The sequence below is a fragment of the Mytilus edulis genome, chromosome 6, assembly GCF_963676685.1.
Source record: "Mytilus edulis chromosome 6, xbMytEdul2.2, whole genome shotgun sequence".
Taxonomy (NCBI): Eukaryota; Metazoa; Mollusca; class Bivalvia; order Mytilida; family Mytilidae; genus Mytilus; species Mytilus edulis.
Window position 1 is genome coordinate 19,462,259 of NC_092349.1, and position 27,040 is coordinate 19,489,298.

Below are 27,040 nucleotides of genomic sequence, written 5' to 3' on the forward strand. Positions count from 1 at the left end.
ATACATAGCAAGTTGTTAGTTGTAGTACATGTATCAAAGTCAGGTAAAATCATTTGACTCCTTAGTGCATATTTTATCCAGAAGATAAATTGAATTTTGTCAAGTCTTTGCCAGTGTAATCATGGTTATCACATATAAAACCTGAAGACTCATTTTGTTTCAAACAAATACATCTAGGATACATCAGTCCAGCACTACACAGTACTTTACTCTCCTTTCCATCTTTTGATATTACTATTATTCTATGAGAGTTACAGTCTGCTACAATAATGTTACCATAAGTATCTGTACAAAGTCCATATGGTCCTGATAAATCCTGTTTATATTGCCAGATCTGTTTACCTGATTGATCAACACAGTATACTGCTTTACCTCCATAGTCACTATAGATTACTCTGTCATTACAGTAAACCAGGTACTCCAGGTATGATTCACTCTTAACTTGTATTGACTTCAGTGTATTTCCTTCTAAGTCTATAATACGGATTTCATCTTTATCCAAACCTACAACAAGAGAATCATCTGATAATGATAATCCACAGCAATATGTGCCTAATGTGATAACTTTGGTTACTGTTTCATTCTTCATATTGAAGATCTTAATGGCTTTCTCCAAGGAATAATTTATGGCTATAGTGTCCTGATTGATCTGTGTAACACTGATGGCTTCACCAAGCATAGGTAACCTTTTCAGTAGTTTGCCATCAGGAGTAAGTTGGTTAACTTTACCCAACTCTTCCACTATTATAAGTCTTCCATCCATCAGACAAATCATGTCGCTTATGGTCTTCCTAATGTTGATCTGTATCTTATTCTCAATGTTCATGGTCATGTTGTTTATGTTGGATTTTTCTTGTGATTCTACTTGTGCTTCCCTTCTCACACTTGTTTCTGTATTCAAATCCATATCTGTTTTAACAACGGTTAATTCTCCTAAGGATCCTAACGTTTTTATTATCTTTTCTACTTCATTATTTTCCTCCATTTTGATGGTAAATTCTTTTGCCCTGTGATCATTTTCCAGATCGTCAATGTATCGTTGACATTGATGTACTTGTTGTTCAATCTTATGTATGCCTAAAAATGATTGGAGTTTTGAAATGTGTGGTATGACTGTATGTAACTGGTCTTGCATTTTCTTAAATTTTTCTCTGTTTTCCTTCAATTTCAGCTATTAAATCTGTGGCTTTTGATTTTTCCTGATTCAAGATGGTATCTGCTTCTTGGTAGATCTTCTTCTCTAGGTAGATTAAATGTTTATCTATTTCATTGCGTATTTTCACAATGGATTTTTTAATGTTTTCATATTCTTGTTCTCCTCTTTTAATGTTTTGTAATTTGTCATTTACAATTTTACCTAAAAGTTGTAAGATGGAGTTAATTTCTTTCTCTACAGATTCTTTAGATTTTTCAATCTTGGTTTTCTCAACAACGCTAGCTAAACTTTTTATTCCGGTACACTTTGAATGACTTTTGGAAATACATTGATCACAGCAAGGCATTAAATGACTGGGACAATACAAGTTAAGCTGTTGACCATGTTTGTCACATTCTGTTCTAATAGCTTGGACAGATGGTTTATAACTTTTGATATCAATAATCTTATGATCACGTGTTCCTTTGGATCTTTTGTGGTGACCAGAACATGTTGAACATAATCCTTCATCACAATTGTAGCACCAGATATCAGCTTTAGTGTTTACTTTTCCTTCTATACAAGGTCCACATGGAATAGGTTTACTGGATGCCATGACCTGGAAATATCCAAGATAAAAGTTATAATCCTTTATTGTCGAGGTCCAAATAGTTAATGGTGAATGGATGGTGATACTTGGCCCGAAATGAAAAATGTAAAACATTGAAAGGAGAAAATTAACACCCTGATTTATCATGTGTTAAACAAGAAAATGAATGAAAGCAAATATAATGTACAACAAGCTAGTCACTGAATAACAGGCTCCTGACTTAGGACAGGTACGTGTTGGATTCTTCGATGGTTGTCTTTTGTTGCTGCTTATTGTATTTGATTATCATGCATTATCCTGTTTTATCATATACTTAGACTAAATAACATATGATTTTTACTGTATAATAATAGCATTAAATAAACGTAAATTCCATATTTTTCGAATTGGTGCTTAGCGGGCTGATATGAAAAGTTTATCACATGCTTCGATTGTTATCACATGCCTTTCCGTAACGTTATCACATGGCATTCCGGTGATACTCGGCAAATTCCGGAAATACACCCAAATGCTACGTTTTCAGTGAAAAACATTACGAAATAGTGTACAAAACAATTATTTAGATACTGAAAAGTATATTGTGTAAATTAATAACAAAAAATAAAATTAAAAATAAAAAAACAAACAAAATATTAAATAAATGCATTCTTTATCAGTTTCAAACATAATTTAGAAAGTTAATTTGAAAAGGTTGACTTTTCCAAACAGTGTTCATTATGTATATTGTTGTTTTTTTGGTTTGTCGAGTCGTCCATATTAAAAAATGTGTTCTGCTCTGCTGAGGCATATGGTAGAAAGATTTGATATCGAATGTACTAAATTTGGGTCCGACGTCCTTGAACTTTTCAATCTTTGAACTTCTATTTGGGAACCACGTAAAAGGATCAATATATGAATCTGTTATTTTCTCCATTGTTGAAGCATATGATAAAAAGATCATAACATGTCATTTTCATATCGCATGTATTATCAACCCTCGGTCAATATCAGCCCTCGAGCCATGCGGCTCTTGGGCTGATATTGAACCTAGGGCTGATAATACATGCGATATAAAAAAATGCCATGTAATAATCTGATAGTATTGGTCACTTAAGCTGTGCTTCTTGTTTATTACATACGACAAAAATAATTTGTCATATAATTCTCAATCTCAAGGATTACATTTTTGATTATAAAGGAGTTAGTTCTGTAAGGGCCATATAAGGCCCTGACTATAAAGTTCAATGTTACAAGACAAACAATGTTTTAAGTTGACTTGGAGACTCAGACATGTCAGAAAGTTAAATAGAACTATTTTTGTCAAAGTTTTATTCTAACACGTTGATTTTTACATCCATTAAAGGTTTAGATAAGAGATTTTGGGGAAATTTGACAAAATCAGCTGGATTTCAACCAATTTAAAGACCAGGAAACATAGAGATCGGGCGTCGACAAACTTGATATTCAAATAAGACATCAAATGTCTTTACACACATTATTTTAAAAGATCTTTGTTGTCGATGTATGAGCTCTATGTTTCCTGTCCAATAAGGGAGCTACCATTTGATTTTTATGGGGGGGGGGGGGGGGGGGGGGGGGGGGGGGCTAGGATGAAAAAATTTGTCCTGCATTTTTTTTTAGTTGTAATCTCTGTCCTGCCTTTTTATTTTTCACTCTATTCGGTCCTGCCTTTTTTTTTATTAGTTTATCCTGACTTTTTTTACCTAAATTGTCATCCTGCCTTTTTTTTTGGCAGAGTGTCTCATCCTGCCTTTTTTTTTTACTCAAAACTCCTGTCCTGCCTATTTTTTTCAAATTTCATCCTAGCCCCCCCCATAAAAATCAAATGGTAGCTCCCTAATCTATAGAAATTTGCCTATTTTCATTGATTTTTTCAATATGAGTACAACTTGTGACGTCATAATGAATCGCAGGAACGTAAATTTTCAACAAAATGGCTTAATTCCTTTCTAATCACTGTATTAGCTATAATTTATTGCGATATTGCTCATAAATCCTAACTTGAAATTTACGTTAAAGAAGGGGGTACGCACTGAAACCCGGACCGGACCGGACTTTGGTTTGAAACCCGGACCAAAACTGGACGCCGGACCCGGACTGGATGCCGGACCCGGACTGGATGCCGGACCCGGACTGTGGGATTTTTTACTACTTTGTCGGTATTAAGATAACTGTCATGATAAACAGAACAAATTAAAAAAAAAAAAAAAAAAAAAAAGCACACACATTCAGAACGGAAAATTAAACAAAAATGGAGAATACAATAAATGAATATTTTTCGAAATTATTCGAAATTTCTCCAAGAGTTTAAAATTTTTTGGTCCTTGCTTTTGTATATATACTAATAAGTGGTTTTAAATGACTGAATTGTGAGAGACACTTTATTATTTTGTACGTTCCTTGAATTTGTGTCAATACATGTTTATATAGAAGTTTTGGGAAGAATTCGTGTTGCTTTGTTTTTAACTAGTTTTCTATGTTGTGTCTTGTGTTCTATTATTTGTCTGTTCGTTTTTTTTTTCTTTGTAAGCCATGACTTTGTCAGTTTATTTTCTATCTATATGAGTTTGCTATCACAGCACTTCATTCTTCTTACTAGTATATCAATATAAAAAATAACGCTTCACTTGTTCAAGTACAAAGTACTAGTAGTTTAATTATTCGACTTTTTCTGCCGTAAAATGAAAGAAAATAAAGTACAATATAAGCATTCACTTGCTTATTTGATTGTCATCACAAAGTCTATCAAAACAATAAAATTATTTAATGTTTACCGAAATAGATAGTTAAGTCCGCGACTACACTAAAAATCATAATCAAGTAAAAAATTTAGATTTAAAGGGGCATTAGCTACGAAATATATAGTATATATATACATATGAAAAAAAAAAAAACAAGAATGCATTCTTAGTACACGGATGAACGAACGAACTGAAGGACGAACGAACGTGCGAACAGACGAACTGGCGCACATACCAGAAAATATAATGCCCATAAATGGGCCTTACAAAAATCAATAGTGAAGTACTAAATGTAAATTTCGGAAAAAACAAAGCACGAGAAATAAATCCTAGATATTAAAGGGGAAAGTGAAAAAAGTTATTAATCAGCCGTTCTTGGAGATCATGTAGTCATTATATAATTGACATGATGACCATGCATTGACCTTAAAGCTTCCACTTAGTGCAACTTATTTGAAAGACACATTCTATTCATAATGATTCATTTGATAGCAATTTTAATATTCTGCAGATTCTTTTCACGGATTTGGCTATACTTTTTGGACCTTTTGGATTATAGCTCTTCATCTTTTATATAAGCTTTGGATTTCAAATATTTTGGCCACGAGCATCACTGAAGAGACATGTATTGTCGAAATGCGTATCTGGTGCAAGAAAATTGGTACCGTTAATTTTATTAAAACAATCTCCGGACTGACTTTGAATTTGAATTCAGTCCCGGATTATTTTTTTTACAAAATGCGGGACAAGATCGTGAAATTAAAAGTACCGACACAAAACACAGAAAATAAATAAAGGAGAACACGAGCCACGCACGTTGAACCAAACACGAGAAAACGAAAAACAAAACGTCAAAACATGAAAACAAATGAAAGAAAAAGGCCAAAAACGTTGCACGAAAATAACCATTTACCACCCTCTTCCTTTTAAGCAGTCATTGTCAAAATAAACTAAGATACATCGGTCATGAATTATTCGCTTGTAATCTCCGCTCTTGTAAATATTTTATCGTTTTTTTATATTGTGTGGCAAAACTTTACAACCGGGAACTTAATTTTTTACCCCTTTTTTATTGTGTGGCAAAACTTTACAACCGGGAACTTTTTTACCCCTTTTATATTGTGTGGCAAAACTTTACAACCGGGAACTTTTTTACCCCGGTACTCTGAATAAAATCTTTTTTGACTCCTGATTGAATGATACACAGTTGGAATTGCTCCAATAAAATAAGACATTGAAGCAGCGATCGATCAACCATGTATCTGTATGAGGAATTCCCTCCTTCAAAGGAGCACTTCTTTTCAGAATCGGTTTTAAAAGTTCACAATACATATTTACAGGGACTATATTTACAGGGGTCTTCGATATACAAAAAGATGCAAAAAATCTACGCCCGTATGGCGTAGAAATATATATATATATGGAAGTGTTTAACGACCTTGACTGGCTATACAGCCCTCGCACGGTCGGTAAATAGTCACAATGGCGTTTTAATGCAATCGCATAATTCATTTGTGCGATTGCATAATTCATTTATGCGATTGCCTAAATAATTATGCGATGGCATAAATAATTATGCGATTACATAAATGGTGTTTTATGCCATCGCCTAATTAATTTTGCCATTGCACAAATATATTTATGCAATGGCGTAATTATTTATGCGATCGCACTTTTATTAATGCAATCACAAAACGCTTTATGCAATCGCATAACTACATGTTATGGCAAAAGTGATTTCATTGTCCAATCAAAATCTTCCTTTAATAAATGCTGAATTCAGGGTGAAATTTTCGGAACAACTTTCTACAATCTAACGCCGGTATGGTCATTTTCTTTCATTGGGGGATAATTTAAAACATATTAATATATTAATTAATATAAATTAACATAAAATGTATGTTTGAGATACTTAGCGAAAATGCACAAATGTCAGTTGTTTTACTTTCACAAGGTATGAAGCTGGTATTGATGATTGTTGAAAAATTGGTGAATAATGACTTGATTGCCGCTAATTCATTAGACATTCTCCATTTTTTTGATGTATTGAGTCCATATTCTATTTTATTCTCTGCCATAGTTAAGGTCTTTCCATTTTGGATAGAACCACAGGAATCGGAAGTTCTATCAATAAAATTCTGTAAATAATAAAGTCGACTATAAATAGAGCTTCTCGTTCAGAAGTCTACGAGAAGCTCTATTGATAGTCGACTTTATTATTTACAGAATTTTATTGATAGAACTTCCGATTCCTGTGATAGAACAGTACATATTTAGTTGGTGTCTAAAGAATTCTTATTTGATAGAAATTAAAGTGAATCGTTCATTCAATGTTTTTGCTCTGTCATGGTCGTTTTCTGCTAGTATACCAGCTATAGTCTTTAGTGGTGGTATACTTTGAGAGTTCTTCTATATCTGACCTGGCCCTATTATTTGAGCATTTCTCGTCACTTGGCGTCCGTCGTCCGTTTTTGTCTTTGTGAACCTTTCCAAAAATCTTCTCTGTAACTACTAGACCTAATGTTATCGAACACATGTCTTTTAGAAAGTCGTCTGACAGTTTTTGTTAAACTTGGCAACAATATATATCAATGGTGTTTCTAGTTTAGCGAGTGTGTTGGATAACATGGCTTAACATGCCAAGAAATTGCCTCCGTTGAAATTCTGCAAACACCCCATAGAGCAAATTACATGGATGATTAATATTGACCTTTTGGTATATGGCTGTGTTCTAAGCGACACGTACATGAAGGTCATAAATTAATTTGTTGAATAAAATCAAATCTTTAAATACTAATGGGTGCCGTAGGAGGTCGACCGGATATTTTAGCGAGGATTTCTTGGCATGTAACAGATCGAAAACTCATGGTTAGAATTCATAGAACAAAAAAGGGGCAGTGGCAAATATTTCATGTATATTTTGAATACAAAGAGAATTATCCCGGCGCCCTTTGCCAAAAAAACCTTCTTTTTCTCTTTTGTGCCTTCGGACTTTATGTTTTGAATTGTAATTTCGCTTTCCATATTCGGTATTCATTCTAATGTAAGCTCCACGTGGTAAAAATCACGTGATGCAGGAATATAGTATCTTGGAGTTGGGCTATTTCTTTCTTTTCGGGCGTATACTCCAAGCAAACAACATGCATGTGTATAACGGCACTGTAGATTTTCGTATTAAATAAAGAAAGTTGCCGGTCCGGTACATGAAGAGATTGGTTAGAAAGCAAGGTTTTAATTTTAATCAGATTGGAAAGCTTAATTCGAGGGTTGAAAATAGAGAGTACAAAAAAAGGGGGGGGGGGTTGAGGTGTTCTACAGGGAATATTTTTATCTTATGAACTCTACATTTGTCCAAAAGGTTTATTATTATTTTTGTTTAATTAAAAGAGAAAATAACGAATGTAAAACAAATTGTGAATGGTCTTTCTACCTTTTTCCCGTAACAGATAGAAAACTCAGGGTTAGAATTCATAGAACAAAAAAGGGGCAGTGGCAAATATTTCATGTATATTTTGAACACAGAGAGAATTATCCCGGCACCCTTTTCCAAAAAAACCTTCTTTTTCTCTTTTGTGCCTTCGGACTTTATGTTTTGAATTGTAATTTCGCTTTCCATATTCGGTATTTATTCTAATGTAAGCTCCACGTGGTAAAAATCACGTGATGCAGGAATATAGTATCTTGGAGTTAGGCTATTTCTTTCTTTTCGGGCGTATACTCCAAGCAAACAACATGCATGTGTATAACGGCACTGTAAATTTTCGTATTAAATAAAGAAAGTTGCCGGTCCGGTACATGAACAGATTGGTAAGAAAGCAAGGTTTTAATTTTAGTTAGATTGGAAAGCTTAATTCGAGGGTTGAAAATAGAGAGTACAAAAAAAAGGGGGGAGGTGTTCTACAGGGAATATTTTTATCTTATGAACTCTACATTTGTCCAAAAGGTTTATTATTATTTTTATTTAATTAAAAGAGAAAAAAACGAATGTAAAACAAATTGTGAATGGTCTTTCTACCTTTTTCCCATGCCAAGAAATTGCCTCCGTTGAAATTCTGCAAACAGCCCATAGAGCAAATTACATGGATGATTAATATTGACCATTTGGTATATGGCTGTGTTCTAAGCGACACGTACATGAAGGTCATGAATTAATTTGTTGAATGAAATCAAATCTTTAAATACTAATGGGTGCCGTAGGAGGTCGACCGGATTTTTTAGCAAGGATTTCTTGGCATGATTAAAGCATTGGGATAAAATGCAAGTAACTACTTTTGCAAACCGCTATGAATAGCAAAACATGATGTATAAAACATGTTTAGAATGTTCAGCTCTACCTAATTTCAATTTACGTCAAAACGGTCAAATGATTTCTTGTAGGAGTGTTCGCACTTATGAGAAGAATTTTACCATTTTCCATACTTGCCTATTATATTTAAATATATAATGAATTGATATAAATTTTAAAAAGCAAAAATTACCAGAACGACAAGGTCAACATGTCCGGCGAAATCTTTAGTCGACTCGTTAGTGGAGTTTTCGCTCTTAATGATTTTACCAATCCTTGGTGTTTTTACCAATTATCTTAACTATAAGTTATAACTAGAAACTTTTAAAACAAAAGAACAGCAAGACAAGATCTACAAACAAGTCAAAGGAGTAGGTTCAGTAAGACCCCTTTTTGGCCCCAAAATATAGCAGTTTTACAAAATTGTTAAAATGTAAACCTTTAGTTATTTATTGGACAGTAGAATGCTTCTGCTACATACATATGGGCTGTTTTTGACAATACAATGCACATATATCCGGTACTAGCACCATTAAGTCATGCTTAATTACTGAAATCCTCATAATTCTAGCATTTTAGTTAAATTTTAGACGGTTTTCGTTTAAAACGAAAGTGGCCGCATTCGTGTTCATCCTTAATATTGAAATGTAAGTTGTATTTTATGATAATACATAACATATATAAAGGTTGAGGATGAACACGGATGCGGCCACTTTCATTTTTACCAAAAACCATCTGAAAAGTGACATTTTTCGGCATATTAGGTAGATTTTTCTTATTTGAGCTTGAATCAGATCGTTTTTAATGACTAAATCTGTTAAAATCTTTCACATAAACTAATTAATTCAAATAAAATAGACACTTAAGTGTTTAAAAAGTGGTAAAAATCTTTCGTCGGATGAACCTGAAATTTGAGGCCAAAATCGGTCCTTACCGGACCTACTCCTTTCTGTCATAGTAAGTAGACTTTTTAAAGTAAAGATTGCAATTAAAAGACGAATTTGTTTATCCTGTCTTTCATATGAATGAAATTAAATAAAACGGTGTAAAGTCTTGAGATTTATTACGCATGTTGGTTAAAGGAACTGCATTTTATTATGATTTAAAGGGAGACTTTGATTTTCAATGCAATAATTTATATAAGATATCTTATAAACTTTAGGAGATATCTTATAAATAATTTTTATATAAGATATCTTGTAAATAATTTTTATATAAGATATCTTATAAATAATTTTCATATAAGATATCTTATATACTTTATAAGATATCTTATAAACTTTAGAAGATATCTTATAAAGTATATAAGATATCTTCTAAAGTTTATAAGATATCTTATAAAAACTGGATTATATAAGATATCGTATATATTATATGAGATATCTTGAAGTTAGAATAAATAGTAAAACGGCTTGCCATAGAGTTCCCATTGTTTAAGATGCACATAGACCTATAGATTATTGGCACGTGCTTCTATAGGCTTATTTTTCAATAGCTGTTATGTATTTACAAAACTGTTTACTATTTTCTTTGATATCAAGCTACTATCCTATTGTCAACATAATTAAGGTCTTTCCTTTTTCTATAAGGAAAGACCTTACTGTATTTCTTCTGTTTATTATTATTCTTTTTCCGCCAAACTTTGACGAAGTTAGCAGCCTAAACCGTAAGACGTGTCGCTTTCATGTTCTCACTTTGTATCGGTGTCATGAATACCTATCTGGAACTCACCCTGTTAGTCGAAATATTTTGTCGGTTCGGAGTAATCCCTCCGAAACCAAAAAACCTTGTTATCGTTCCAACACCGTAACCGTAATAGATAGAAAAAAAACGAAGGGTGAAATTTGTTCAGGACCAGACCCCGGTTCTTCGTTACATTTGATTCGAAAAGATTCAACGACTCATTGGTAGGGTTATGCCCCTTTGAAAATTAACCGGTGTCGGTGGACCACCAAAACTCAGAAACCGTAAATCGTAGAGACCTAGGATCTTCACCATTCATCAACAATTCATGAGACTTTCAAAAATACCTCAAGGTCAAATGTGTATGTTGACCTTGACCTTTGACCTAACACCTTGTTATCAGAACAACTCAAAAACCATTATACTTACAGAAGTTTTAAATAGTGGAAAATGTTTGGGTCATTACGGCGCAACTTTGTTATATTTTGACAGAAGAGATTTGACCTTTTTTTAAGGGGCATAAATCCTGTTTTAGGTTTCTGAAAAGACAAAATCAGCTTTTACTATATAACCAAAGGTCCTAGACCGATGGGGTCTTCAGCAATGACATTGGTGACTAATGACCTTGACAAAGGTCACAAGGTCAAAGGTCAAGGTCATGTCCCAGATAGCGAATTATGTGTTTTTGACCTTATTTTAAAGTTTTTTAGTGTGTTTTAAATATTTTTAAGGTTGACCTTGACCTTTGACCTTTCAACTTGTTAGTCGATATCTCAAAAACGGTTAATCTTACAGAAATAGTAAACAGTGAAAAATGTTTAGGTGACTGAGGCACAACTTTTTTACATTTTGACCGAAAGGATTTGACATATTCTTAAGGGGCATAACCCCCGTTAACGGTTTCTGAAAAGGTAAAATTAGCTTTAACACTTGAACGAAAAGTCCTAGACCCATGGGATCTTTTACAATGACGTTGTTGAGCAATGACCATCACAAAGGTTACAAGGTCAAAAGTCAAGGTCATGTCCAAATTATCGAATTTGTTGTTTTTGTCATATTTTAACGGTTTTGTGTGTGTTTGAGAGCTTTTCAATGCATTCTACGCCTATTGGAACATGTACTTTACATTTCGAAAAGGAAAGACCTCTCAATTGTTCAAGAACAATTGACATTTTAATTATTGTATCATTTCGTTATTTCAGTCGTTATTGATTTTCGTAATTCCTTCAATCCCCCCTTTAAATTCCGTCCATATAGATATTTCTTTCCGTTTCCGTTCCGTTTTCCGTTTCCGCCGTTTAGCAACACCCCTGTTTAAAGAACATATAGAATTAGAGAGAAATGAACTGATAGTTACACAATTTACCTTTATCCGACAAAATGCTCTATACTAGTAAATGGCAAACAATCAACCAATTTTATAAACAAAGATCTGACAAAGCTACATGAAATTATCAGTCAATTTGCAGTAAATTTGAAAACACAGATATACCAGAAGCTAACAAAATTCTAGCCCCAAAACTAGACAGTATTTTTCAAATTTAAGCTGTGCCTGACTCAAGTAAACATCATCGTGTAAATGAGCATAACAGTACAAATGAGGTCGAGAAATGCCAGAAGTGTAAAAGGAGTTGCAGAACTGTGGTTGTGTGTTAATTTGGATATTTTTAGTTACATTGTATGTACTATACTTTGATATTGTGATATTTTATATTTGATGAGTGTAATATTTTTAATTCTATGTATTTAGTGAGTAATTTCTAGTCATGCTCCACTGGTTATGTTCATAGTATGATCTTTACATGGCTCAGTGAGTTTTGATATATTGATCATTTGTTTACTTTCTGGATTTTACTTAATGAATGGCTATTATCTATTTTGAATTTATTGAACCATAAAATTAATTTTTGACTCTTCACAATTAATAATCCGCGAAGCGGATTATGTAAAATGTGAAGAGTCAAAAATTAATTATTTGTGTCAATAAATTCAAAATAAATTATTGCCATTCATTATAAATAAATGTCTATCAAAAATAAGGCTCACAGAACTTTTTATACTATTCATATTAACAATAACAACGTACACACATGTTGGCGTATGCATACACAACGGTCAGAGTGGGCGTGTCGCCATACAAATTGACAACATTGAAAATAAAACTAATACTTTTAACCAATCAGAAAACAATAAATACACCAAATTTATTTATTAGTTTGTATTGTGGAACTTTCTCTTCTTTGTGATAATTAGCTAATTTAGTCATATGGTCATTTTGGAGGGAAATTCTATTGTTTAGCTCAGATTTTACTCATACTTTGAATTGAATAGTTGTGTGTTGTTTGCTTTGATATATTTATATTTGTGGACATCTTTGGTTCTGTTATAAGGTCAGTTTTCTCTACTTAATATTTCACATTCATACTAAAATACTGATATGAATGGATTGTATAGATGATTTTGTATGAATGGTCAGAATGAATGATTTCAGAGTAAAAGGTGTATAAAATAAAATACATATAAAAGTATATTAAATATTGTTTAAATCAGTTTAACTAAATTGACACAGTCAAGTAAATCATTTTGTAAGTATTTCAGCCATAAACTGTAAAATTATATGAATAACTCATTTTAGTGAAAAGAAGTAATAGTAAGAGATAAAATAGTAAATTTGTACGTTAAGACTTATTTTTAACTATTAAATGATTGGATAATTTAATGCGTAAACTATAAATACAAATGTAGTTATGATAGTATTTTTATTACAGATATTTGAACCATACTGTTCGTATGTCATGTAGAAATAGAAGATTCCATATTGTAAATACAGGACCTATGTACCTCATACATGGTAGGTTTTGTATTCTATTTATATGTGTGTTTTGTTGCTTAACATTTGTCTTGAGCATGACTATAATATTTGTTTTAATAAGCTTATTGTGTTATGTTACTGTACGCTTTGCTTTATGTGTACTATAATTCAATGTTGTTATTAATTTGAATGGAATGATCAGTAGAAGACTATCAAAAAAATATTTGGTAGAATACAACATGTTTAAGGTTAAAATGTGTAATTTGTGATGAGTACAATATTTCCCATGGTTAACATTCTATGTAAATAGATTTGTATGTAAATAACATGGAAAACCATTGTTGTCCAGTATGAAATATTTGAGTATTGTATTTTAGGCATTGTCACCTAGAATGAATAGAGTGATCTTTCTTTGTACTGATTATTTGTATTTGTATTGCAGGGTCATTTCATATATCACACAATAAAACGAATCCATTGATCATGAGGTGTTTATTTCATTATGCGACCAAATCAACCTGGTTACAGAACTAGAGTTGTTTACTGCATGAACAGACACTGGTTACACTTCGAAAGTGAGAGGCTCTCTAAAACTGATATAAAACAATTTGAAAAGCATGATAGTTCTACGTCTGACTCTTTTGCCGTAGGGAACTTTGGGACCAGGCAACCTTAGGCAATTGCATATCATTTGTACATAGTGTGGACAAAAGCTTTGCCGTAGGGATTTTTTTTTATGAATTAGAGAAGGGAGGTGGAAGAGTCACTCTACCCCAACTTTAGACATCAATTCAAAAAGTTCCGTTATTTTACCCACATTGGCCTTTGGGGCCAGGCAACCTTAGAAAGTTGCATATTATTTGTTCATAGTGTAGACAAAAGTTTTGCCAGAGCAATTTTTTTTTCTGAATTAAAGAAGAGAGTTGGTAAGGTCACCCTACCCCCATCTTTGGACCTCAATTAAAATATTCCGTAACTTGACCCAGCTGGGCCTTTAGGTCCAGACAACCTTAGATAATTGTCTATCATTTGTACCTAGTGTGGTTAAAAGCTTTGCCGTGCGGATATTTATATAAATTTAAAAAGGAGGTTGTAGGGTCACCCTATTCCAACTTTGGACCTCGATTAAAAAAGTTCTGTATCTTAACCACATGGGCATTTGGGACTAAGCAACCTTTGGCAATTGCCTATCATTTGTACCTAGAGTGGGCAAAAGCTTTGACGTAGGGATTTTTTTAATAATTAAAGAAGGGAGGTTATAGGGTTACCATACCCCAACATTGGACCTCAATTTTAAAAAAAAAATAACCCCGGACTCGGTGTATTCTATGTTGGTAGACATCGATAGAGATATAAAACGTCTTCACACATTATTTGATGGAAATATATTTTTCATTTTTATTCATTTAACTTTTTGCTTATCAAATTGTCATCGAAAAAATTAACAAAAGACTTTTGTCCGAGAATCAACGAAATGATACCAGACTCTCCTGACCAGTGCTCGATAATTTTTTTTACTGTTTACCGACATAATCGTGCAAACTAATTCATGACCTTTTGTTTAATCAAAGTTGACCTCATTTGAAATAAAAGGACCTGATTGGTTGTTTAATTCCTATTATGAGGTCATCTTGGGGCATGCTTGATTCACATGCTAAAAATATTCCAAATTTGATTACAACTTGACCAGTTCTCGGTAATGTTATAAAAACTTCAAAATAAAAATAAAAATAAGAACTATGATGTCTATTTGATAAAATGAACATTTTACTGATAATTGGCATTTATATTTTACTGGAATGGTAATATATTCACCATGTCAATGTTAATAACCAAAGGGTTGATTGTTTAATGTATGCTGATTACATTGTTATTCTCTCAGATTCACCAGAGGGATTGCAAGAGAGGTTAACCCTGCTTAACAATTACTGTTCTAAATGGTGTTTAAATGTAAATGAGAACAAGACAAAAGTTATGATTTTTAATACAACAGGGAGACATTTTAATCTCCCTTTTTACCTAGGTGAAAAAGCTATTAGTTGAACATATAATTATAAATATTTAGGCATTACTTTTATACCCAGTGGAATTTTTTTTCAATGTAAAGATGAACTGTACAAAAAGGTTATGAAAGCATGTTTTAAATTACAACAATGTATGTCATCATCAAACCCTAGTGTTTCAACTTTACTTCATTTATATGACCATACTGTAAAATCAATTTTAACCTATGGATGTGAAGTCTGGGGTATGTTTTCTGTAAACTCAGCTGCATGTACGAAAAATGATCAATATATTTTAGAAAAGGTGTTTTCAAATGATACATCTGAAAAATCACATATCAAATTTATGAAATATGTTCTAGGTGTAAATAAGAAATCCAGTAATCTTGCTGTGACTTCTGAACTAGGTAGATACCCAATGTATTTTTATTTTATATTAGCAATGTTGAAATATTATCATCGACTCGATATTTCAAAGAACATGTTATTATATGATGCATATTTATGTAGTAAAGAACTTCACAATTATAAAGTGAATACATGGTTTTCAAGTATAGACTGTATTTTAAAAAAGCTGGGCATACAAACATGTAATTTAAAAACCAGTATCTACTCTTTCACAAAATTTATCAAAGATAAGCTATATAAAAACTATCTCCATTTCTGGAAGGAAAATAGAAATAAAGTTTTACAATCAGATCAAGGTAAACTTACTACCTATTTTTCCTTTAAAACTCTATTTTGTTTTGAAAAATATTTGGATCTAAAAGATTTTAGATTAAGACAATCAATCTGTAAAATAAGAATAAGCGCTCATCCATTAAGGATTGAGACTGATAGATATGCTAAACTTTATGTGAATAGGACACTGAGAAAATGTTTATACTGTACTTTAAATAAAGTTGAAGATGAGATACACTTTGTAACTGAATGTCCACTATATATTGATAACAGAAATGAGTTTTTTACTGAAATTTCTCTAAATTGTAATAATTTTCAATCTTTAGACAATTTTTCAAAGTTTTTATGGCTATTTACACAAGAAAATTTAAATGTGTATAAATGTTTAGGAAAGTATTTATCTCAAAATCTAGAGATAAGGAGAAGTTCAAAAATAATAAATGCAAATTAGCCCCAAATATACATATTTTGAGTGGTATATAATTTTAAATGGTATAATTTAAAGAGGTAAATTGTATTATCTGGTTCTGTCCTGGCCTTTTATAGCATTTTTAATAGTATAAAACAATGCTGTTTTCCTCTATTATATGTCTCTAATTTATGTCTTATCTTACGTACTTGTATGTAATGTCATGAAAGCTCTTTATAGGGCACTTTAATTGGAAATAAAATATTCTTATTCTTATTCTTATTCACAGAAATTCAGAGATTCTAAATTTGATCTAAATGTGTACTGTTTGGAAAACTATCTTTTTCCGTATAAAATGTTCACAGTTCATTATTCCTCACACTGCAAACAAACATTGCAGTACCATGGCTCATCAGTGACATATGAAACACTCAAATCGGAATGTACATAAGGAACAAGCAAGTTTACCCAAAATATATTGTTTACATAAAAATGGGGGTGGTCAAGTGAACATATGAAGGGGCTCTAGGGGGTCAAAACATGATGATACAAACGCCCAGGATTGAATATTACTGTAGGAAAACCACATCATTTGAATAGTAAATGAATTTATAATCGATCCATCTTGTTTCAAACTACTAAGTTAAGTTACGATAATGCGAAATGTACATTTCCTGTAAAGCCCCTTTTAAGGTATACCTAAAAACAAAAAATATTTTAATTCAAGTGTTTTATTTTTATTAAAAAAAATTTATTTTTGTAGGCTGTTATCGAGCACTGGTCAGGGGAGTCTAGGCGAGTCCGGACCGTGACCTGAAATAACCCCGGACTGGGAGTATACGAGTTATATACATATACTAGGGGCCATTTTAGGACCTTACATAGTCCAAATAAGTATGACGTCTTGAAAGGCTATGATAATGTTTTTCTTTGACGCCTTACTTGGACGTAAATTAAAAAAATTATAGCCTTTCAAGACGTCATAATTATTTCGACGTAAGGCGTCAAAGAAAAAAATTATCATAGCCTTTCAAGACGTCATATTTATTTGGACTAGACCTTACGGAACCTACTCCTTTGAACAATAAGACATATTTTTTTTTTTACAATATATGAATATAGGTTACTATGTACATTGTAAATACACATTACTCTGCATTTTATACATAGTCATTAAATAGAATAACTAATATTTTAACCAAATACCTGTTGCTGTTGTTATGACAAAAGTTTAGTTCTCTTTCACCGTTTGTTCAATGTCAACCAACCAGGAAGTTATCTAGGACATGTCCTTACCTGATTCAACTTATCAGTAAATATTTAAATCACAGAGAAAATATCTGACCCAAATATTAAAAGTTCAAAATGATTTTTTATCATTTGAATGACATCCATGACATCAGTGGGATTTAAATTTTCTATTAGAGGACATTTGTTTTGTTATCCTAATTGTTTCTAAAAAGGGAAACATTCTTTTGAAGAATCTGGATGTATTTTGTTTTCTTTTTATATGATGACAAAATATTAGCTATTTTTCTATTAAATTTTTTGTTAGTCCTATAATATATGACCTCAGGGGCATTATTTACTATTTCTGATAAAAAGAAATAAATCAATGTGTCAACGAATTAAAAAGAAAAAAAAGAAAAAAAAAAGAAAAAATCAGTATAAAAAAATTGAAGTCATCGGATTTGCCCTGCCTGAGACAAAAGTCATTGTATGCATGCACGCCAAGGGATTAATATCGGGAGGTGCCATACATTATTTGTATAAAGCTAGATAAATTAGAATGTAGAAGACCTTGATGCTTTATACATTGTAAGCAGATTCCGTATTTTACAAAGATTATGTCCTTCATTTGTCCAAGGTCAATGACCTCATTTTCAAGATTCAGTGACTGCTTGAAATGTCAATGATTAAGACTCTTAGATTAAGATTAAAGTTACATGACTAGGTAAACTATATGTGGTGTATGGATTGATTTTATATTAAAAAAAAGTGTGATAGTTTATGGTCATTGTAAAGGGTCTTGCTCGTTCAGGGGCACATCCAGCCATTTAAAAAAGGGGTTGGGGTTCCAACTATATGCCCTCATTCAAATGCATTGATCGTCCAAAAAATGGGGGTTCCAACTCCAGGACCCCCACTAGATTTACCACTGATCTGGTTAGATGACACCATACTGCTTGATGACACACAGGCACTTGTCTCAGAAAAAAAATATTCCTATATAACTTATATTAAGGTATATAAGGGGAAAAAAATCTGAGACAAGTGCCTATGAGATGACACCAAACTGCTTGATGCATGGATCAACTAAAGTTGTTTATTATTTCTTTGTAGGTCAGACAAGTGGATTGGGTCACATTTTGGGTGGACACAGTATGGCTAAGACACTACAAAGAAATGTCAGACAGAATCCAATAACATAACTGACAAGATGAAATACCCAAAAGTAGGTTTAAATTGGAGGTAGTCCAGATAATCAAGCTGTCTGCTGTGGGTATTTTTCGATTTTGACTTTTTAAATGACTGTATTTTCAAATGAATAAGAATGAAAAATTTAATAATACACATTAATTGTAACAACATTTGTTTGTCTCTTTATTACTAAGAACCTTGAAATAGATGATTGTTATTTTTCTTAACAACCATATTTGTCTTTGCTTATACCAAAAACCCTCTTGACAGCATAAGTTATTTTTCTTAACAACCATATTTGTCTTTGTTTATACCAAAAACCCTCTTGACAGCATGAGTTTTTTTTCTTAACAACTATATTGGCTTTGTTTATACCAAAAACCCTCTGACAGCATATTGAACATTTACTGTAATTGTGCTAAAATTTAAGAGGTTGCTAAGCAGACAGATGAGGCTGACCTTAGGTGGTTTTTAATGTTATTATTATTTGTCATTTAAACTTTCGTCACAAATAAAGGCAACAGTAGAATACCTCTGTTCAAAAATCATAAACCAATTTAGAGAAAACAAATCCGGGTTACAAACTAAAACCGAGGAAAACACATCAACTATGAATGGAAAACAATGGAACAACAGAAACGCTGAGCTGCAACGAAATCAAATGACAATGCAACATACATAGATACGAACTATTATAAAATAACTAACACTTTCCTGACTTGGTACAGGACATTATAAGTAAAAGGGTAGGCTGAACCTGGTCTTGTGACTAGCCAAACCTCGTGTTTTATGGCAATACTTAATATACCGCTAAAATGGCAACATTACATGACAGGAATACAGTACAAATAAATGCAAGAACACTTACAAGTGTGACAAATAAATTTTATCCAAGAATACATTTTCAATGTCACTGACCAGAGGTTTTGTAGATAATCTACATGCAGACTTTTAGTAGTTGAAACAATGAAACAGTGAAACAAAACATGACAAATGCTCTTCCTAGCTTTCAAAGATTTTGTGGCTAAAACCCTTAAAACATATATATCTTGTCATTTTCCAATCATGTATTACATATTTTATTTAAGATCCTTAAAAAACGTACTGATAAAAAAAACTTACCATACTTTCATCTCTACAAAACCATGCCTCGCAAATAAATCATAGAAAAATACAAAGGTCTAGTCCTCAAAAAGGGAACTTCTTTATAGATTATGGTAGAAGAAATAGAACATCATAAGTTCTACTGTCACTTTATTTCTCATTGTTACATTTTATTGAATCTGATATTAAAAAGAAATTATCTGCTATTTGTGACAGTCTCATTTAATATCTGGATACCTCTTAATACTTCTTTGTGGAATATTGATGGGGATAGCTTTAGATCATGTTTTCGTTGATATTTCATATTCAAGTGTTTGTATCAAGTGATTTGACATCCTTGATTCCCACACACAAAAAGAAAATTAGGATTGATGCTCATGTTTATGCTTTGGAAGTTTACATAATTGGTTTGAATACTCAGTGTGTTTCAATTGATAAGGGTCCTCGTTGGGCGAGTGGTCTAAGTAGTTACTACTATAATCACTAGCCAGTCAACACTGAGGTTGTGAGTTCGAACTCTGCCATTGCGGGTGCACTCGACTCAAATCTTAATGGACTAGGATTGTTAGCTTTCCTATCGAAGATTGGATGGTTTTTTCCAGACTCTCCGGCTCCATCCACCTCTAAAAACTGGCCGCCACAAAATAACTAAAATGTGGTGCTTAAAGGTGACTTTAAAACACCAAAAACCAAACCAAACCAATTGATCAGTTTCTATGATCCATTTCAATAAGGGTATAGGTCAATGAGACAACCTAATAACATAATCACTTATAGTATAGAGTTCAACAAATATAGTTCAAGAACCAAAAGAGTTACCTATAGACTATGTCAAAGGAAATCAATAAATATATGCTCACTGATAACACTCAAATCCCCGTATTTGATTTTTATTATACTAAAACATACATCTATATCGTTAACAATAACGGAGTGTGTATTCTATAATATATATATCGGCATTTTGTGTGTATTTTAGTGACCCCCAAATACTGCCAACAATCGAATTAGTGAACCAAATGGTTTGGCCTAGTTTCACTTTCAATGTTGACATTCTTTTCCTTTTAATAACCGAACAGGACTGGTTAATGTGTTATCCTTCTAGCTAAGGAGTTTAATTGAAGGTCATATAAAATTGAGAATGGAAATGGGGAATGTGTCAAAGAGACAACAACCCGACCATATACATGTTTAGCTTATTTTGACAAAATTGAATCAAACTGATTGCTTTAAGCTAATTATTATAATAATTTCACTGTTTCACTAATTAATGATTTAACAAAAACAAATAATATTTATGTATTTTTATATCATAGCTAATACCCCCTTAACAAAATTAATATAAAATCATGCATGGCATTTGCTATGTAAATTTGCATTTGCATCATCAAGTTAAATATAAAATATTTGAATAGAAGAGATTCCGACCGGCTTGTAGATACAACTGCAATTTGAAGGATATATGATACACTTCTAAGGATGTTGTTGCCACTCGGCAAAATTCATTGAAGTAACACTCGTAAGAGATATGTTATACGTCATTGGCAGGCAATTCAGTTACTAATAAGATAAAATTTCTGAAGTTTTATCGGCGGCTTAGAGTACATAATGTAAAAAGTTATCAAAGGTACCAGGCTTATAAACTGATACGTCAGACACGTTTCGTCTACATAAGACTCATCAGTGACGCTCTGATTTAAAAAGCTAGACAAGTATAAAGTTGAAGAGCATTGAAGACCGAAAATTTCAAAAAGTTGTCCCAAATAAGGCTAAGGTAATCTATATATGGGCTAAGAAAATCCTTAGTATTTCGAATAATTCATACTTTTGCAAACAGCTAATTTATAAAAATGACCATATAATTGAAATGTATGTTAACACCGAAGTGCTGACTATTGGGCAGGTGATGCCCGTTAGGACTAAACGTTCACCAGCAGCGGCATCGACCCAGTAGTGTAAATAATTATCAGAGGTATCAGGCTTATAATTTGATACGCCAGACTTGTGTTTCGTCTAAATAAGGTTCATCTGTGATGATCAAATCAAAATAGTTAGAAAGCCAAACGGGTATAACGTTAAAAAGCATGAAGGACCCATAATTCCAACATATTATGCCAAATAAGGATAAGGAAATCTACGCCTGGGTTAAGCAAATCCTTTGTATTTCGAATAATTCATACTTTCAAAAAGTTGATTTATAAAAATGACCATGTAATTGATATTCAAAAATTTTGAAGTACATAACAAACGACGAATTATAAATATATTTAGACAAAACCAAGTGAAAATGGAAATATTGAGGACATGAAACTTGAACTAGTTTTATTTTAGCTAATCAAATGTTTATCCCGTAGCCTCGCCAGGTGAAGTTCATGCTTTCCCTTCAATGTTTTGTTATTCAAATTGAATATTTTAAACGAGATTTAAACATCTTTGAATAAAGGCAACAGTGATATACCGTGTTCAAATACATAACATAATGCTAACTTTAATTTTCCCTCGCCTGACCAAAGGTTAGCATCGGCGACCAAAGCCTTACATTGGCGACGAAAGCCTATCATCGGCGACAAAAGTCCAACAAAAGTGACCGCAGCATAATGTCGGTGACTAAAGTCTATAGCATCGGCGAACAAAACCTAGTATCGGCAATCAAGAGCACGTTGTTTTGTATCCAAGTGTAAAGTTTTTAAATGCTCGACAAAGCATATTTTATATGCAATTGTGATGGTGTAGTCAACATGATTCCGGTAGTAATTGTTTTGAAATAATTCAGGTCTTATTGGTAATCTTCGTATGCTGTCGTTGATTATTCCTTTATTTTGTCAGATTTGACCTCATTTTCATGGTTCATTACTAAAGTTATTATTTGATCTTCATGTCTATTTTTATTTTCTACTGCTTTATGTAATGAGCAGCTGTATTTAATGGATGCAATACAATGACCATCTGAAAGCAATATACTGTTCTTGAATTTATTTTCATGGTTGAATGGTTAATCTGATTTTTATGTGTTGAGGGTTTAAAATCAGTTACAATAAGAAAGTAACTGTTTATCTTACATTGTGGAACTTTGTGTCTTGTTCTTTTTTAATGGTTTATTCATTAACGTTAAGTTTTCATACTTTGTCTCAATTAATGTAAGTAAACGTCAAACTAGATATACTCTTAATGAATGTGACCTACCGAATTAGACTATTTACCGGATTTGTTATCGCATAAGCAACACGACGGGTGCCACATGTGGAGCAGGATCTGCTTACACTTCCGGAGCACCTGAGATCACCCCTAGTTTTTTGTGGGGTTCGTGTTGCTTATTCTTTAGTTTTCTATGTTGTGTCATGTGTACTATTATTGTCTGTTTGTCTTTTTCATTTTTAGCTAAGGCGTTGTCAGTTTATTTTCGATTTATGAGTTTGACTGTCCCTCTGGTATCTTTCGTCCTTCTTTTTTAATGCAATTATTAAAAAAGTGTGCATGTCTGACTATCGGGTTAACTGTCCTTGACATCATAATACATGTGTACAATAAGTTGTCATATTAAATATAGCTAGTGTCTATCTGTTCTAGAACTCGTGATTCGTTAACAAACATGAGAAACTTTGGTTATTTTAATCAGACGGAACTGAGACCAACAGTAAATACACGGAGGGCGTTGTGGGCAATATGCTGGACTTTTAAGTCATCAAAAGATAATTTGCTGAGTAGTGGATTGTTATTTCACCACACACTGGTTATTCACATGGATATATCTTATACCCCTCCACCCATACTAACCCATACTAACCGACTTGTTATTGTAATCATACGAGCAGAATTGATGCCATACATTCACAAAGACAAAAAGATGTTATATATCTGTGATGACCTGTCACTCACAATACCATGTTTCAGTGAACGCTCTCATCTTATATATCTTAGTAAACTTATTAAGAATACTACCAAAGTTGACATTTTGCTTCATCTTTATGTCGAATTATCGACACAGATGGACTTCTAGAAACTAGGATCACTGTCAAATTGGACGATTTCAGCTTTTCCATTGCCTACTCCTCGTATCTCAGCAGCAACAAACTCGCAGTCCAACCATATGGCGTTCGGATATACAATTTATTCGATACACTCATGTATTTTCGTAACATATATGGACTTCATTGTCTTGGGTTAATTGACACAAAACTTGCTCCAGCAGGGTTATAAGGATGAACGACTAACAACGACATTAAAAAAAGTTAAAATCTCACCACCACAAATTGGTTGACCGGTCTGTCCTAAATCACAAATGACGTGTTTTGATTCTATTAGGTTTTTGATTTTCCTAATAGTTGTAGAACTGTAAATTTACTAGTGTTGTCAACGGTTAACCGGTTAACCGGTCGAACGACCGAATACCGAATACCAAAAACGCTAACCGGTTAACCGGAATTTTTTTCAATTTTTATAGATTTTATATAAATTTGTATTGAAATCATTAAAAGTTTTATTTTAAAAATGTCGTCGTGGTAATTAATTTGACAGATCAGTTGTCCAGTGAATTGATTGCTATTGTTAATCCTATAAACATAAAATTAATTAGAACTTGTCTATCAGCTCCGGGCAGGATCTTAAAGAAACATAATTAGTATATATACATGCTTTTTTAGTAGTAACTCTAAATCAGTATTGCGATTAAATTTTACGATTTACTTCATTATTTCGTTTCTGATCTAATATTGTGTAAACCTACATCTAAATGTGCAACCTCCGTCGTGCAAGGCTTAGTCTTACTTTAAACGAAATGCTAACTCAAATTGTGAAATGCAAACCAATGTTAATGTACTCAATGTATACGTGATAGAACGAGTAACATGCAAACAAAGTAAAGAAACAGTCCGTACGGTGACCTATAGTTGTTAATTTCTGTGTGATTTTGATTTTTTGTGGAGAATTGTCTTATTGACAATCATACCGCATCTTCTTTTTTATCATTAATTAATCACTCAAAATGAAACACTCCACATCATTTTTGGAGACAACAAGTGAAAAGGAAAGAATAATCAGTTTCAGACATATTCAATTCTACGAGATCAAGAAGTTTTTTAATTTTATTCAATCTGAAGTTGGTACAAAGTTTAAACGCTATAGTTGATACGGTGAAATTGATTATTAAAAGTAAAACTTCACCAAGAATCCTCACAGACAAGCCTGATAATGCCAGAGGACAAACTTCAATTCTAAAAGCGTAAATTTATGACTTGGATAAAAGGTTGTCAAATTGACACGTATACCACATCTTATATCTACGCGTAGGGTACAATTGATAAGGCTTGCAAGCACCAACTCAAACTACCGGTTAACCGGTTAATCGGTCGAACGATTATCCGAGTAACCGGTTAGGCAAAAGTGTACGATTTGACAACACTAAAATTTACCGATTGAGTTCTTTTTCTCTTATAACATTTTCAATGAGTAAAATTTACATGGTTGGTGATGAATGCATGGCCTTTCAAGTTGTCAACACATCTGGTCTCGCTCCTTTTGGAGGTGATGTGCTGTCTTCAAGATTTGTTTTAACATGATTTGTATATTATAGATAAAAGAATATACTATATTTGAACATCGGTAAACTGCTGTTGTCAACAATTTTAAGCAATTTATTTTGCCACATGTGATATTTATTGCCCCCGTAGACGTTGTAATTCGACCTTGATTTCATAAACCTTCAGCATATTCAGTAATGATCAACCACAGAATGAATAATCCTTCAGTACGTCAGATTTTGTGATTTTCAACCATCATCTGAACTCCTGAATAGCTGTTCTATTTAAATGCGGCCAACAATTAATCGCTCTCCACACTATTCCCTGAAAATTCCACTTTTTAAAATCATTCAACTCACTTGTCTTTGTTATGCCAGATGTGAATTACCTTCATTCCAAACTAAAAGACCAATTGAAAGATTTAGTTCCGATTCGTTTCATTAATAGTTATCCAAGGTACCAGGATTATAATTTAGTACGCCAGACGCGCGTTTCGTCTACATAAGAATCACCAGTGACGCTCATGTCAGAATATCTATAAAGCCAAACAAGTACAAAGTTGAAGAGCATTGAGATCCAAAATTCCAAAAACTTGTGCCAAATACGGCTAAGGTAATCTATGCCTGGGATAAGAAAATCGTTAGAAAAATGAATGATCAACGTAGATACAAGCACCTTGTCGTAGGGAGAGATAAATCGTTCTGTTTTTCGTAAAAAATCAGTGCAAAATTAAATCTCTGAAACTAACGTTACCAAGATGCATTCCCATGGGAACCAATTGGCTCCTCCTCTTGCTTGTTCCTTACTGGAACACCTGCAATCATGTTTGTGGGGTTCGTGTGGCTGAGTCTCAGATTTCTATGATGTGTTTATTGTACTTCTACTTGTCGTTTTTTCTTCATTTTTATCCATGGCGTTATAAAATTGTGTTTTACTTGAATCTGAATGTCCTTTTGGTACCTTTCGCTCCTCTTTAATGGTTAGTGAATATTCACTACAAAGTATTGTAAGACCCAACTGTAAGTGTGTAATAAGGAGGCATAAACAGTTATTTGTTATCTCAATTTTATATCTTCAGATAATGTACACATATAATGATAAATTCACAACACAAAAGAGGAGTTTACAACATAATTTATCAAATTCTGCTGAGGCCTTTGAAATCTTACCTAATTTCAAATTTGCTTTGCATGGAATTTAGTGGGGAATTTGTGACCATTCTAAAAATGGCACCCTTATAAACACCAAAAAGGGCGTTAATTTTTTCGCTAAATAATTTTAGGCAAATTTAGATTTAAAATTTACCAAAAACTCTATTGTCTCAAAATATAAAAAAAGCGATTACACGCACTAATTGGAGATAAGGGTTTTATTTGTATAGTTTCTATGATTTCATGATTTATTTGTTTTCACTAATCCCTTTTGAAGTGTATATACATATTTAAACAAATCATGATAGGTTTGTACCCAAGATTGACGTTATAATAAAGCCTTGACCAGACAAATAATAGTCATTTATTCTTAACGTCTAACAAGCATCAATATTAGTAATTTATTCTATTCGCTTCCTAAGAGTTTCAGCTGAATTGTCGGCATTCCAGTTCTAGTTGAACGTCCCTTAACTAAGAATTGTGCTCCTG

The 27,040-nt window shown here is 32.7% G+C and overlaps 3 protein-coding genes across 3 annotated transcripts in view; all 3 read right to left on the reverse strand.

Annotated features, from left to right (window-relative positions):
* Window positions 1–17,634, reverse strand: part of LOC139527309 (repetitive organellar protein-like) — a 63,361-nt gene extending 45,727 nt beyond the window's left edge. The window contains exon 1 of the mRNA XM_071322663.1: window positions 17,566–17,634. The gene's annotated coding sequence lies outside the window, so the exon portion shown is untranslated. The remainder of the gene's footprint in view (window positions 1–17,565) is intronic.
* Window positions 74–1,135, reverse strand: LOC139526256 (uncharacterized). The gene has a single exon (XM_071321388.1). The coding sequence runs from the start codon at window positions 1,133–1,135 to the stop codon at window positions 74–76; it is 1,062 nt and encodes a 353-aa protein (XP_071177489.1).
* LOC139526257 (E3 ubiquitin-protein ligase TRIM45-like) lies at window positions 1,140–1,751 on the reverse strand. The gene has a single exon (XM_071321389.1). It carries the CDS (start codon window positions 1,749–1,751, stop codon window positions 1,140–1,142), a length of 612 nt encoding a protein of 203 aa, XP_071177490.1.
* Window positions 17,635–27,040: the final 9,406 nt, after the last annotated feature.